This window comes from Hevea brasiliensis, chromosome 18 (genome assembly GCF_030052815.1).
Source record: "Hevea brasiliensis isolate MT/VB/25A 57/8 chromosome 18, ASM3005281v1, whole genome shotgun sequence".
Lineage (NCBI taxonomy): Eukaryota > Viridiplantae > Streptophyta > Magnoliopsida > Malpighiales > Euphorbiaceae > Hevea > Hevea brasiliensis.
Window position 1 is genome coordinate 15,830,926 of NC_079510.1, and position 13,455 is coordinate 15,844,380.

Consider the following 13,455-nt stretch of genomic DNA (forward strand, 5'->3'; position numbering starts at 1 on the left):
TCAACCAGAACTCACACTTGGACAATTTAGGATACAATTTCTTCTCTTTTAGAGTCTGCAAAACAATTCTCAAATGCTCATCATGTTCTGCTTTATCCTTGGAATACACCAGGATGTCAACAATGAAGACCACTACGAACTGATCTAAGTATGGATGGAAGATATGGTTCATAAGGTCCATGAATGCTGCTGGAGTATTTGTTAACCCAAATGGCATCACCAGGAATTCATACTGCCCATACCGGGTTCTAAATGCAGTCTTAGGCGCATCTGCATCCTTAACCCTTAGCTGATGATACCCTGATCTGAGATCAATCTTAGAAAACACACCGGCTCCCTTCAACTGATCAAACAGATCATTAATTCTAGGCAATGGATACTTGTTCTTCACTATTACTCTGTTCAACTGCCGGTAGTCAACACATAACCTCAGTGTCCCATCTTTCTTCTTTATAAAAAGTACCGGAGCTCCCCACGATGACACACTGGGGCATATGAACCCCTTGTTCTTGTAACTAGATTTTCAACTCTTTCAATTCAGCAAGTACCATCCTATATGGAGCAATTGAAATCGGAGCTGTACCCGGCATAATCTCAATAGCAAATTCAACTTCCCTTTTTGGTGGCAAACTAGGCAATTCCTCAGGAAATACCTCAGAGAAATCCCTTACTGTGGGTATGTCAGACAAGTTAAGTTTACCCTTCCTAGTGTCAACCACGTATGCCAGATAGGCTTCACACCCTTTTCTCAACCATCTCCTTACAACTGTAGCTGAGATGACATTAGACAAGAAATCTGTCCTTTCACCCACTACTATTATTTCTTTGTTCTCAGCAGTTTTCAGAGAGATTCTCTTCAATTTACAATCTACTATTGCCTGATGATGGGATAACCAGTCCATTCCTAAAATCACATCAAACTCATGGAAAGGCAGTTTGATTGAGTTTGCTGAGAACTCTTTCCCTTGAATCTTTAATGGACAGCCCTTATACACTTTGTTTACTACCACACTGTGGCCTAGTGAATTTGTGACCAGGATGTCTTGGTCACTTTCCTCTACTGGTATTCCCTTTTCTACGGGCAGCTCGATACAAATATATGAATGAGTAGATCCAGGATCCACTAATGCATGCACAAAAGTATTATAGAGGAGGAACGTACCCTTAATGACATCTGGAGCATCCTGTTCCTCCTGTGCCCTTATAGCATAGGCTCTGGCTGGTTTTACGCATACGCTCTCTCCACGCATTTTGATACACGTTTACGTGAAGTACCACGCCTCACTTTTACCCGACTTTCTACCCCTTGGAGCTGGAGGGGCAGGCCTATCAGTTGATACTGGAGTGGATGTAGCAGTTCTGCGAGGACAATCTCGGACTAGGTGGTCTGTAGATCCACACCGTAAACAAGCACCTATCATCCTCCAACATTCGCCCTTATGCCATTTTTGGTAATGTGGGCAAGCAACAGATACTGTTGGGGCTGGTCCCCTAAATCCTGTCCCTGGAGAGCTAGCCATTGAAGGGGTGGACTAGCCTCTCCTTTGTGCAAACTGAGATTTGGGCCTCTGTGACTGACCCTGACTTGGTGCTCTACTGAAACTCTGAGTAGGTGAACCTCTGAATTTCTTACTAGGGGAAGAAAATGTACTGGTTTGATCCTGACCTCTTTTCTGCTGTCTGTCCCTTCTGTTCTGCTTATTCATTCTAACTTTTTTAACCTTCAGTGCAGCTTCCACTAACTTGGCAAACTCTGTAATTCCCAAGGCTGTAATCATTACTTTAATGTTATCATTGAGTCCTTCCTCAAATCTCTTACATCTCTCTGCCTCATTAGGGACTATTTCTCGCCCATAGCAGCTCAATCTGACAAATTCTCTTTCATTTTCAGCCACTGTCAGCTGTCTCTGGTGTAGGGTAATAAACTCCCTTCTCTTCTCTTTCAGGTATACACTGCCCACATACTTCTTTCTGAACTCAGTGAGAAAGAAATTCCAAGTTATCTGTTCTGGTGGCACCTCACTAGTTACTGTATCCCACCATTGGTATGCATCATCTTGTAGTAGTGATACAGCAGCTTTCAAATTCTGCTCTGGAGTACAATGAAGTTGTTTCAAAACTCTTTCAGTTCTGTCTAACCAGTTTTCAGCTGTGACAGAATCATCTTCCCTTTTGCCCAGAAAATCCACTGCTCCAAACTTCCTGAGTCTTTCTGTGTGAGATTTTTGATGTGGAGGTGGTGGTGGTGGCATAACTCCTGCCATCTATCTAAAGAACTCAGCCATTTGCTGAAATGTGGCTGGTGCACCTGCATCGTGGAACAGTTCCTCTGTCTCTCGGTTCACCATAGATGGAGCATGACTTTCCACTTCCTCATCGACCGCTCTCTGCGATGTGGAGCCCATATTCTGATCAAAATAACAAAACAAATCAAAAGATCTGTATTGGAGTCATCTTAACACTTACAATGCAATGCATGATATGCAATCTATCTAGGTCCAGAAATGTCTAAACCATGCTCTGATACCACTAAATGTAACACCCCTCACCTGTCTATAGAATAGCCGAGCAAGGCATGCTACACGGCGTGCCAGAACAACTAGTCTGTGATTATTTCATTTTCTGAACTCAATTTGATTTTAAGAAGTCTTTTATGTAATATTCATATCATGCTGATACTATTTTCATATTTTGATAAAATCAGTGTTTCAAGATTGATAATAAAAATTTGGCAAGGTGCCGTCTGTATTTCGGAAAAACTGTCCTTCCAAACCTGTTGAAAACAGTTCAATATGATAATATCAAAATCTCAAATATTTCACAGTCTCTATTTCTCAGTAAAGTCAATAGACTTTTATAGTTATTAAACAGTTCCATAATACAGTCCATAATAATTTAAATATATCCAGAAAATCTTCATGTTATTTAATATGTACAAGATATTACAAACTTTAGGGCTTTCATAATATTACAAAATATAAGGCCGAATTTCAAAAATACAACAAAAGTACAAAATACAAGATGTCCTAAGTCCTACCATGTATGCAATGCAGTGCAAATGACTCTGGACTCCTGTGCAGATCTGATGTCTCACCCGGTCGTAGGTCTGCTGGTTTCCCTAGCTGTGTCTCCAATACCTACGCGTTACAAAAGCAACGCGCTAAGCAATTTTGCTTAGTGGTGCCAAATATAAAGAAATATACACTAAAATAAAGTAAATAAAGTGTTTACGAATTTTTAGTGGTGCTGTATGTCAGTAGACTGGATTTAGCTATTTAAATTTAATAGTACTTGAATTACTGCCCGTGTAGCCTATACACTGACCAGACTAGGTAAACGGATATACTGGCACTAGGTACCTAGTACCTCGGGCCGTAACACCATCGGTCATAAAGTGTCTCCCGGTGTGCAAATAGTGTGGCTAAAAAGCCATATAGTCAATTTGGCGATAAGCCAAAAATAAATACACAATATGTATAGCCGTAGGCTATTAAAGTCACAGTGCGGCATAATAAGCCATAAAAACATAGTATGGCATGAAGCCATTTACAGAACAACTGTCAGAATCCTATTGGCATGCCAACCTATCCATACTAGTCAACTAGGCAAACTATGGTACATTATAAATTAATTGTTTAATTCTTCAATTTTTGGAGTTTACTAACTATTATATAATTCACAAGTCAATGCATATGTTGACCTTTTTAGGTAATATGGATAAGTTGTTTCTAACATCAATATGTCACAATTTATATCTCAATATGCTGCCAATATAGTGCAATTTACCATTTTTATAAGTTGGCATTCATTGCCAAAATGCTTCAAGCATCATTGTATGTAAAATGTCAAATCCTCAATTTTTGTGTGCTAGATTGGTCTAGCTTAAAGTCCTATTTCTCTTGGTTTTTAGCTTCTGGTCAAAGAAGAAAAATTGTAGCTCTATGCCTTATTGCATGCGGGGCAAAATTTCAGGTCATTCTGAGTTGTATAGACCAAGATATGGTCAATTTACTAAAGCTGGACAGATTGCACCTTTAGTGCAAAATTTGATCAATTTTAGGTCACTTTTGGTTCGGCAGTTTTTATACCCAAATTTTGCAACCTATTTGAGTTGGTTCTGGCCATTTCTGGGCTTTGGTGTCTTCATAAGAATTGTAGATCTATGTCTAAACTAGCCATGGTAAAAATTTCAGGTCAGTTGAACCTGTTTTGAGTGAGTTATGATCATCCCAAGGACTACTGTTCATATGATCAAAAATCTGGGTTGCAAGGTTGTTATTCCGGATTTGGTCATTTTTAAGGTCAGTTTCTAGGCAGAATTTTGGCATCATTTCTACATGAAAGTTGGCCTATTTGGTGTCTAGTTTCACCCCCCATTGGCCTCATACGAATTGGGTTACAGTTTGTCACTTATGACCTAATTTAGGCACTACCTTCAATACACAACCTGCACAAAGCACATACCCTTCCAATTTGATATTCCTTCTCCTTCTCATTACTTCAATATTCAATCAATGATACTTCCATATATATATGGTACACAATTCCAGCAACAATTTTGGGCAGAATATTCAAGTGCTCAATGCACACAATTCACTATTAAGTTCAACATTCACTTCCACCAAAATTCAACATATCTCAATGTCAATATTACACATACACTTCAACATAATCATACTTCAATAGCACTTACATATGCTGCCCACAATTTAACACTATCATATTTCATTAACAAACTTCATATTCACACACAAATTCATGATTTAATAGGCTGTCAAACATGGCAGTTTGCACAAATCATTAAGGTTCCATTTCACACTCTTAATTCAAGCACTATATGCACATGCTTAGATTTTAACTTACTACATCCTCCATTTGAGTTAATCAACCATAATTCCATCCATTAGAGGTAAGAAAAACTCAAATACAACATATAATCATGGCTGCCAAAAATGGACCATTTCATTTCTCAAGATTTTCTTCATTTTTCTTCACCAAAATACTCACCTCAACCTAAACACAAGGTTTACTAAAGCAAGGGAGAGGTTTTGGACACTTACCACTTTTGAAGCTTATTAAAACTTCACCAAATCTTGTTTTTCTTGTTGCCAATATTTTCTCCAAGGTAAGTAGGCAAGCTTTAATGAAGGAACTAAGTAAAAATGGTGGCTTGATCATGCACCCATAGAGGTTGCATGTAGGACGGCCACGGTGGTCTTCAATGGTGAATTTCTCTCGGCTGGTTTTTCTCTCAATGTTGAAGATGGTGATTCTGCCCACAAATGGCTTAGATAGGTGTCCAAAGGTTTGAGTTAGTGGAGCACTAACTTTAAGTTAAATGTTTAATTATTTCAAGTTCCACTATTTACACATTTATCTTCCCTTTTTCACTATTTACATAATGTGTCACAATTTAATTTTTTCATGACATTTTTTAAGTGCAATATCATTTATTTTTAATGGACATTGAGGTCAAAAGGTAACTCTAGGTGTCAAATGACCAAAATACCCCACTTCGAGTTATATTCCCGATTTTTCGGTAACACCGATTTTTGTCTGTTTCTCGATTTTTCGTTTTTCTTTGTACTAATTTATTAATTTTTCTTTGATATTTCTAGTGTAAATTATATTTCAATAGACCTTTACTTACATCTCAAAATTAAATTCCGAGGGTTCCCCACGGTCTCAAGCGCAACGGCCTTCCTGGGGATCACCCATCGCCATGTTTACTGCTTAACTTAGCTTCATTTTCTCTCTTTCATTTTTCTTTGATTTTTCTTGTATTTTCTTTTTATTTATTTCATCATTATATATCTGTTCACTATCACCGAAGTGTAGTTCCAGATATCCTGATTTGCCTGGACTGTTATTTAGCCACTGGAGCAACAGAACGTACAGAACACGTACAATGGGGATGTTACACTATTGAAAGTTTATATTTTATACTCAATCATATAATGCACTATAATATTAGAAAATAAATCATTTAAGTATCAAAATATGAATAATAATTATTAAATTAACAATTAAATGAAAATATAACATCTACTAATAATAAAACATTCTTTATTTAATATAATTAGTTCAATCCAATAATTAAACTAAGATTTAATTTAATAGAATAATGATATTTTCAAATGAGGTCTTTAAATTATAATAATATATGAATAAAATAATATTATAATAATATTAAAAATTATATTTTTATTTAAAAAAATTTAGGTTGTTACAGAAAAGGTTTGCAACTGTTTTTTTAAGGGAAAAAGTTTGAATGTATTGCATCTTGAGACAAAAATAACTTTTTATTGAAATATTGCTTAACATATCAAATTTGTAAATCTTTTTGTTTTTTAAATGAGTTTGAATTTTTAATGATATGTAATAGAAGATTATTCAATCTTCAAAATATTCATAATATTGTAACATCCAAAAAGTTAAAAATAAATAGAGGTGAGCAAAATTTGATTTAAATAAAATAAATTAATCAATTTCAATTTATTCGATTCTTATTTTAATTTATTGATTTTTCAGTTATTTTAATTCATTTCAATTTTTACGATATGCTTGTATATAAAGTATGTTGGCATAATATTGTACCACCTTCAGCTTTGTGGCGCCCATAATTATTGTATCATCTTTGGCTTAGTGGCGCAGAGCTTGTCTTGGTACGCACAGGTTATGAGTTCGAGACCTATTGGTGCTCCTTTTTTTTTTCCATAATTAATGCAATCAATCCTACCCGTTCATTTAATCTTATCTAAACCATCCATTTGTACTATACATACATATTGTTCTCTAACGCTATTCTACAGCCTCCCTCTTGTCATTTCTCCTTCTGAAACTTGTTTGCTCAATGCTTATCATCTCCATCCCAAGCCTTGGCTCATCATCTCCATCAAGAATTCAACTCATTTCTTTCTTTAAAATCACGAGTGCTCATCTTCTTTTTCAAGTTGATTTTTTTGGTCTACTTTCCAAATGGTGATGAAGGGGGTTTTCTTTCTTTTTAACAAAGCCAATCGTGGAAGTCAGCTTCACCATGAAATCAAAGCCTAAAGTTCTAAACAATAGCAAATCAAAGTTGACGCATCTTCCTATTTTAGTTTTGAGTATTTTGCGTTTTCAACTAAATTTATATTTATTTATAATTTTTAGTGTTATTGTTCCTTTTTTTAGAAGCAATGCAAAAAATCAATGAGATCTATGGATTTTTTTTAAATGGTTTCTTATACAAATATCACTGTATTTATGTTTTGTTTGTTGTATATTTGGTTTTATGTTATGAATGAGTATTCACTGTTAATATTGAGATTTATTTAACATTACGGTAAGAAATTTATGTTAATATGAAAGAATCCTCTAATTCAAGAACCAATAAATCAAATCAAACTGAATCAAATTTATACGGTTCAATTTAGTTTGATTTTTTCCTTTTTTCCATTTGATTTCAAAAATATTTGATTCAGTGTATTCAGTTTTTCAAATTTTCAGACCAAATCTATGGAAGCTCACCCCTAAAACTAAATGGTAAAGATTTAAAAGTGGCTAATTGATAATATTGTAATTTTCACTTAAAAAGGAATATTGTAAATATTTGTGTTAATAGTATGTTGATTGAAATTAATTTGACGTCAATCATGAATATTTTCTAAGAATAAAAATAAATAAATTTGAGGGAAAATAGTTAAAAATCTAAACTTTTAAAAAATTTACAATTTGACCCTAAATTAAAGAAATTACCAATTAAATCTTAAACTAACTGCTGAAATAATGGGTTAACATGACATTTTTGTTATCTCAATAATAAGGATACTGATTATAGGAGACTTCAATTGGTAATTTAATTAATACAAGATATAATTAAAAAAATTGAAAGCGTAGATTTTTTTTTTTAAAAGAAATTGCCAATTAAATTTCGAACAAACAATTGACATGGTATTTTAGTTATTTCAGTAATAGAGATGAAGTGATAATTTTGTTATTTCAGCATATAATTAGGAAAACAGAATTAATATAAGATATAAATAAAAAAAAAAATTGAAATTCCAGATTTTTTTTTTTATATATAATTTCCCTTAGAAGATAAGAGTGTATTTTGTTATTGCCTAAAGAGAAAGAAGTAGAATATTCTAGTTTAATTAGTGGTATCATGTGAAAATAAGTTAATAATGTTTTAATTGACAAGTGTGGTTATGCTTTGTTTGGATGAAAAATTTTAAGCTTTTAGAAAAGCTAATGTTATTTTCTATATCTATCAGCAAACAAGTCTTGATGTAGCAATAAATTAAAAGAAAGAGGGAAATTCCATTTTAAGGGAAAGTCTCTTGTCCATTTTAGGAAAGCTGCACTAGGGCCTTGTGTATGCATGGCTGCAGCCAACAGTTCTGTCCAATGGAACAACGGCTTGATTGCTCCATCTCCTCTCCCTTGTTTCCATGCTGCAAAATGGGGTAGTGGCCTTCAATGATGACAATCAATGTATGAAAAATCTGATTTACAACCATTTTCTCCAGAATGATCTGATTGGTATGACAAATTTGAATGATGGTTTATATTTATAGTTGAATGAAGTTACAAATTTCTGTTAACAAGACGACTTCCCTTTCCCTTCCTTATGCAGCTCATGCACCAGAGCACTACATTTAATAACCTTTATGGTCCTACTGTCTCAATTTCAGTATCAATAGCCTCTCGGCTGAAGTCCACTCCAAAATATACACTAACTATTGAAAGAAATTGTCTATTACCTACGTGTAAGTAAATTCAGGGTTATAAATTCTAAAGATGCACAACCAAATTCAACTCAACTCAATGTTATTACCCATATGTGTGTGTGTTTTATAACTTGATGCCAACAAATCTTTATACCAGCTAGGATTAGCAACATGAAACATGAATCTCTTTTCACTAATATGGAAAAACCAAAATTCTTCCGCATTTTCTCCTTGCAGTGGAGAATCCATTCTTGTCAAGAACTTGCAGTAGTAAATGGCATGTTGCTATCTCTACCACAATATCAACATTAAAGAATAACACTGAAATATGATCAACAGAACAAAAAAAGAAAAAAGAAAAAAAGAAGGCACCTGAGGAGAGGAAACAGAGGACATTGATACCTCTTTCATCAGCTGCAATGTCATGAATCTGGAATGAATTCAGGAGCCACTTAGATCATTCTTTTCCTAGCCATTGGCACCTCATACAAACAAATCTTACCAAGTAGAACAGAAACTGCAAAAATCTGAAAATACCCAAATGAGGAAACTAACTTTTGAACTTGATCTAAATCCCACCCAAGAAAAAGAAATTTGAAAGATCATGATAATTAATATTCGCATCAAAAATCGAAATATAGAGAAATTTAGAAATTGCATGGTTCTTGGTATTTTCAACAACCTTCAATTCATGCATTCCTTTGAAGTTTCAACAACCTTCAGTTCACGCAATATTTGTGCACCCATGCACATTATTATTTTATTTTGCAAAGACCAGTGATGAATAGCAATGAGATCTTCACAGGAACATGATTGTAATTTGTGACACATGAGAGAGAAATTTTAGCATGACAGATTCAATAAAAATCTAGTTGTACATAGCATGAATAATATCACGGTCAACTGCTCCATACCAACAAAACTTTGAACGCCTCCCTCAGATATTGCTCAGGTATCTTTACGTGTCCAGAAAATTCTCTCTCCTACAAATGCAGCTGCTTGCTGGTATGATCTCCAACAGCACTCTCATGGCTCCTTGGGTCCAAGAGCTCCATTTCAATCACCTAAGCATCCCCATAACCATTAACAATTTGGTTCCTATCATGCCAGCTGGACCTATACCAGCTGGCTCAGGTGACAGCCTTTATCTCTCAAACCTCGATGATATGATTGGAGCTCGTGTTTTCACCCCGACAATATATTTCTATAAAGCAGATTACTTGAATTCTGCTAAAACCCCTGTCATGAAAACATTATGTGATGCTTTAGCTTGTGTTTTAGTTCCTTACTACCCTTTTTCTGGTAGGATCAGAGAAACCAAGAATGGGAAGTTAGAGGTGTTTTTTGGACCAGAACAAGGTGCGCTTATGATTGAGGCATACTCGGAGATGGCCTTAGCTGAACTGGGAGACCTCACAGTGCCAAACCCTGCGTGGTCACCATTGATCTACAGGTTCCCAAATGAAGAACCTTACAAAATTCTTGACATGCCATTGATTATTGGTCAGGTAACCCAATTTAGTTGTGGTGGCTTTAGCCTGGGCTTAAGGCTCTGCCATTGTATCTGTGATGGCATTGGTGCCATGCAGTTTCTTGGTGCATGGGCAGCAACGGCAAGGACAGGCACCTTGGTGACAAATCCTGAACCATGTTGGGATAGGGAACTTCTCCAACCTCGCAGCCCGCCAGTGGTAAAACATTCACATATTGAGTTCATGAGAGTAGACGATGGCTCAACCCTAACAATGTCTTTATGGCAAGAAAAGCCTGTCCAGAAATGTTATCGAATCAGCCGAGAGTTCCAAGCTCAACTGAAAGCTCAAGCTCAAGCTCAATCAAATGAAAAGTTTTCCTGCACTACATTTGATGTCATGGCAGCCCATATTTGGAGGTCATGGGTAAAAGCATTGGATGTAAAACCAAGAGAATATAAGCTTAGGCTAACATTTTCTGTCAATGCTCGCCAAAAGCTTAAAAACCCACCATTAAAAGATGGTTTCTATGGCAATGTGGTGTGTGTAGCATGTGCAGTAAGCTCTGTTTATGAGCTGGTTAATGGGAGCCTTGCTGACACTACCCATTTGGTACGCCAGGCTCGGAATGGTATCTCAGAGGAATACCTGAGATCAACAATAGATTTTGTGGAAGTGGACAGGCCAAGAAGGCTTGAATTTGGCGGAAAATTGACAATAACACAGTGGACAAGATTTTCCATGTATGAGTCTGCAGATTTTGGGTGGGGAAGGCCAATTTATGCAGGTCCTATAGACCTGACCCCAACGCCACAAGTCTGTGTATTCCTGCCAGAAGGCGAAGCCGACTCTAGTGGGAGAATGGTGTTCTGCATTTGCCTGCCTGAGAATGCTACCAGTAGATTCACAGAATACTTGTGTTCTGTGGTTTCAACTGATGAATATGTTAATAGGAAAAAGCTGCTAAATTAAGGAGGCAAGTTAGGTAATGCAGCCCCAAATGTGCTGCATATTTGATTTTCCCAAATTAATTATAAATGCTAGAAACTGTTGATTACGTTGGTTCCTGTAGTGGAAATGATACTCTAGGACTTCATCGATTGGTTTAGTAAGAAAATAAAGTGACAAAAAATAAATAATATAAGAGCACACATAATTTAATGTAGTTTGACAATAAAACCTTTGTAATGCGTACTATGAAATGAGCACACAACTTATATGACTTCCTTTTAGTTTATCGTTCATGTGATTTTGTTTAGATGATAAGAAGTAGGTGAGTTTCTATGGTCCTCAATTAATGTACTATTTACATTTCAATCAAGCCTTTAGGAGAAAACATATAGGTCCTCCTTGAATAGGGATGGAAACAGAACAAATTTTTATGGTACCAACTTATTGAACTGATTGATTTGAGACAGATTCGAATTTAAAAAATAATGCCTGTAATAAATTTGAGTGTGCTCAAATTTTACATATTGTATATCCATTATCCGAACCCGTTTACTCAATTAAATATAAAATATATTTTTTATAATAATATTTATAAATTTTTATATATTTTATTTTAAATAAAATAAAATTTAAATATTTTATAGAATTATTAAATTTTAAATATAAATTATTAATAATAATTATTTTTTAGATAGATTATTAATTAAAATATATAAAATTAAATGAATTTGAATATTTTTTAGATAATAATAATCAGATTTTAGATTAGTTTAGATAATTGAAAATAAATTTTAATTGAATCTAACACAAATTCGAGTTTTATAATATTAAAAATTTAAATATTGTGTTATTGACGGGCACCCTATTTGTTGTATCCCTGTTATTGAATTTACATGACATTGACATATATCGGAAGCTACCGATAGGGGAGATGATTTTAGAATTGTGATGGCTACTTTTGAATTTGGAAATGAAGAATCATTCAAGAAAAATATTTGAGAGTTTCTTGGCTTGAATTATCTTACAAGAGAATACAAGACTTTTTATCTCCTAGGGTAATTTACAATCACGTCCTTAAGATACAGAAAAACCCATATATTAGTTATTATTTTGAGTTTAGAAAACCACCGAGTCTTAAGTTTTAATTCCATTGAACAAATTGGTCTTTCTATTAAAATAATAGCAATGCCCATAGAAATAAAACAAAATAAGAAAAAAAAATATCACATTATATTTTATCATCGAAGAACCAGCGAATCATGCAACCTACTCACCTACTTTCCCAAGCTTTTTAGGCTTTTTACGAAAAGGTGACAAGTAAAAAAATAATTTTATTGAAAGGGGATGAGATAGAAAATATTTACTAAAAGAGGTAAAAATTACCGAATTGGAGGGTAGAGAAAGGCAGATGCTGTTATATACAGTGTGTATGTTAAAGATTCAATAAAAAATATTATTTTATTTTATAAAAAAAAAAAAAAAAAAAAAACTGAGTGGCAGTTTTATGTGAGTGGGTGCTATGAATGATAGCATCCGCGTTCAGGTAGAGCGTAGGGTTAATAAAGATTAATAATTAATTTTATAATTTTTAATATAATTTGAATCCTTTAAAGTGAGTAAATTAATTTTTAATTTTATTAATATTTAATTTCTTTTTAGGAGTTAAATGTTAATCGTGGGGTGGGTAGGTTTACAGAATCTGAGCACATTATTTATATATCTTTTTTTTATTTTTTTCTCAATTTATTTTATTTTTTGATCTCTTCATCTTCAAAAACTCTTTGTCTGCTATAATAATAAGAATGTACGATTTTTTTTTTCAATCACATGAGCAAGATTATAAATTTTTTGAATGTGAAAAATATGAATTTCTATCTTATTTATTTCATTATGAGTTTTAAAAAAATTATATATATATATATATATATATATATATATATATATATATATATATATATTCAAATTTCCTTTATTTGCTATGATAGAGCTCGTCTGCGTGAAGAACTTGGCCTTGTTTCTAGACTAATCACATCTGAAATATTACTGGTTATGAGAAGAATGTCTAATGATGACATAACCATATTTTTCAGCTTGAAGAATGAAAATGAGAAGTATGAATTTATCCAAATTGTTCTTGGAGCTATTTAGATGATGGTTATGATAGAATTTTTTTTTTCTTTTTTACAAATTAAGTTATATTAGGAATATAACTATGGATATATATGACTTTTTTTTTTCTTTTTTCAGTCGATGTTATTTATTTATATTATCAAACTTTCAAACTGTATTTTATGTTATGCAACTTCTTGTCAATTTGT

General features: G+C 33.9%; 1 protein-coding gene and 1 long non-coding RNA gene across 2 annotated transcripts; one reads left to right on the forward strand and one right to left on the reverse strand.

Moving 5' to 3' along the window:
- Window positions 1-8,150: 8,150 nt before the first annotated feature.
- Window positions 8,151-9,344, reverse strand: LOC131175975 (uncharacterized). The gene is made up of 2 exons (XR_009146091.1): window positions 9,117-9,344; window positions 8,151-8,438 (listed from the first exon to the last, which is right to left on the reverse strand). It is a non-coding gene; the product is annotated as an uncharacterized LOC131175975 (long non-coding RNA).
- A 286-nt stretch (window positions 9,345-9,630) lies between these two features.
- On the forward strand, window positions 9,631-11,243 carry LOC110673557 (omega-hydroxypalmitate O-feruloyl transferase). The gene has a single exon (XM_021836691.2). The coding sequence runs from the start codon at window positions 9,704-9,706 to the stop codon at window positions 11,156-11,158; it is 1,455 nt and encodes a 484-aa protein (XP_021692383.2). The 5' UTR covers window positions 9,631-9,703; the 3' UTR covers window positions 11,159-11,243.
- The last annotated feature ends 2,212 nt before the right edge of the window (window positions 11,244-13,455 follow it).

Coding starts and splice junctions, on each gene's coding strand:
- LOC110673557 (XM_021836691.2), top strand. CDS start 9,704: ATGCAGCTGCTTGCTGGTATGATCTCCAACAGCACTCTCATGGCTCCT.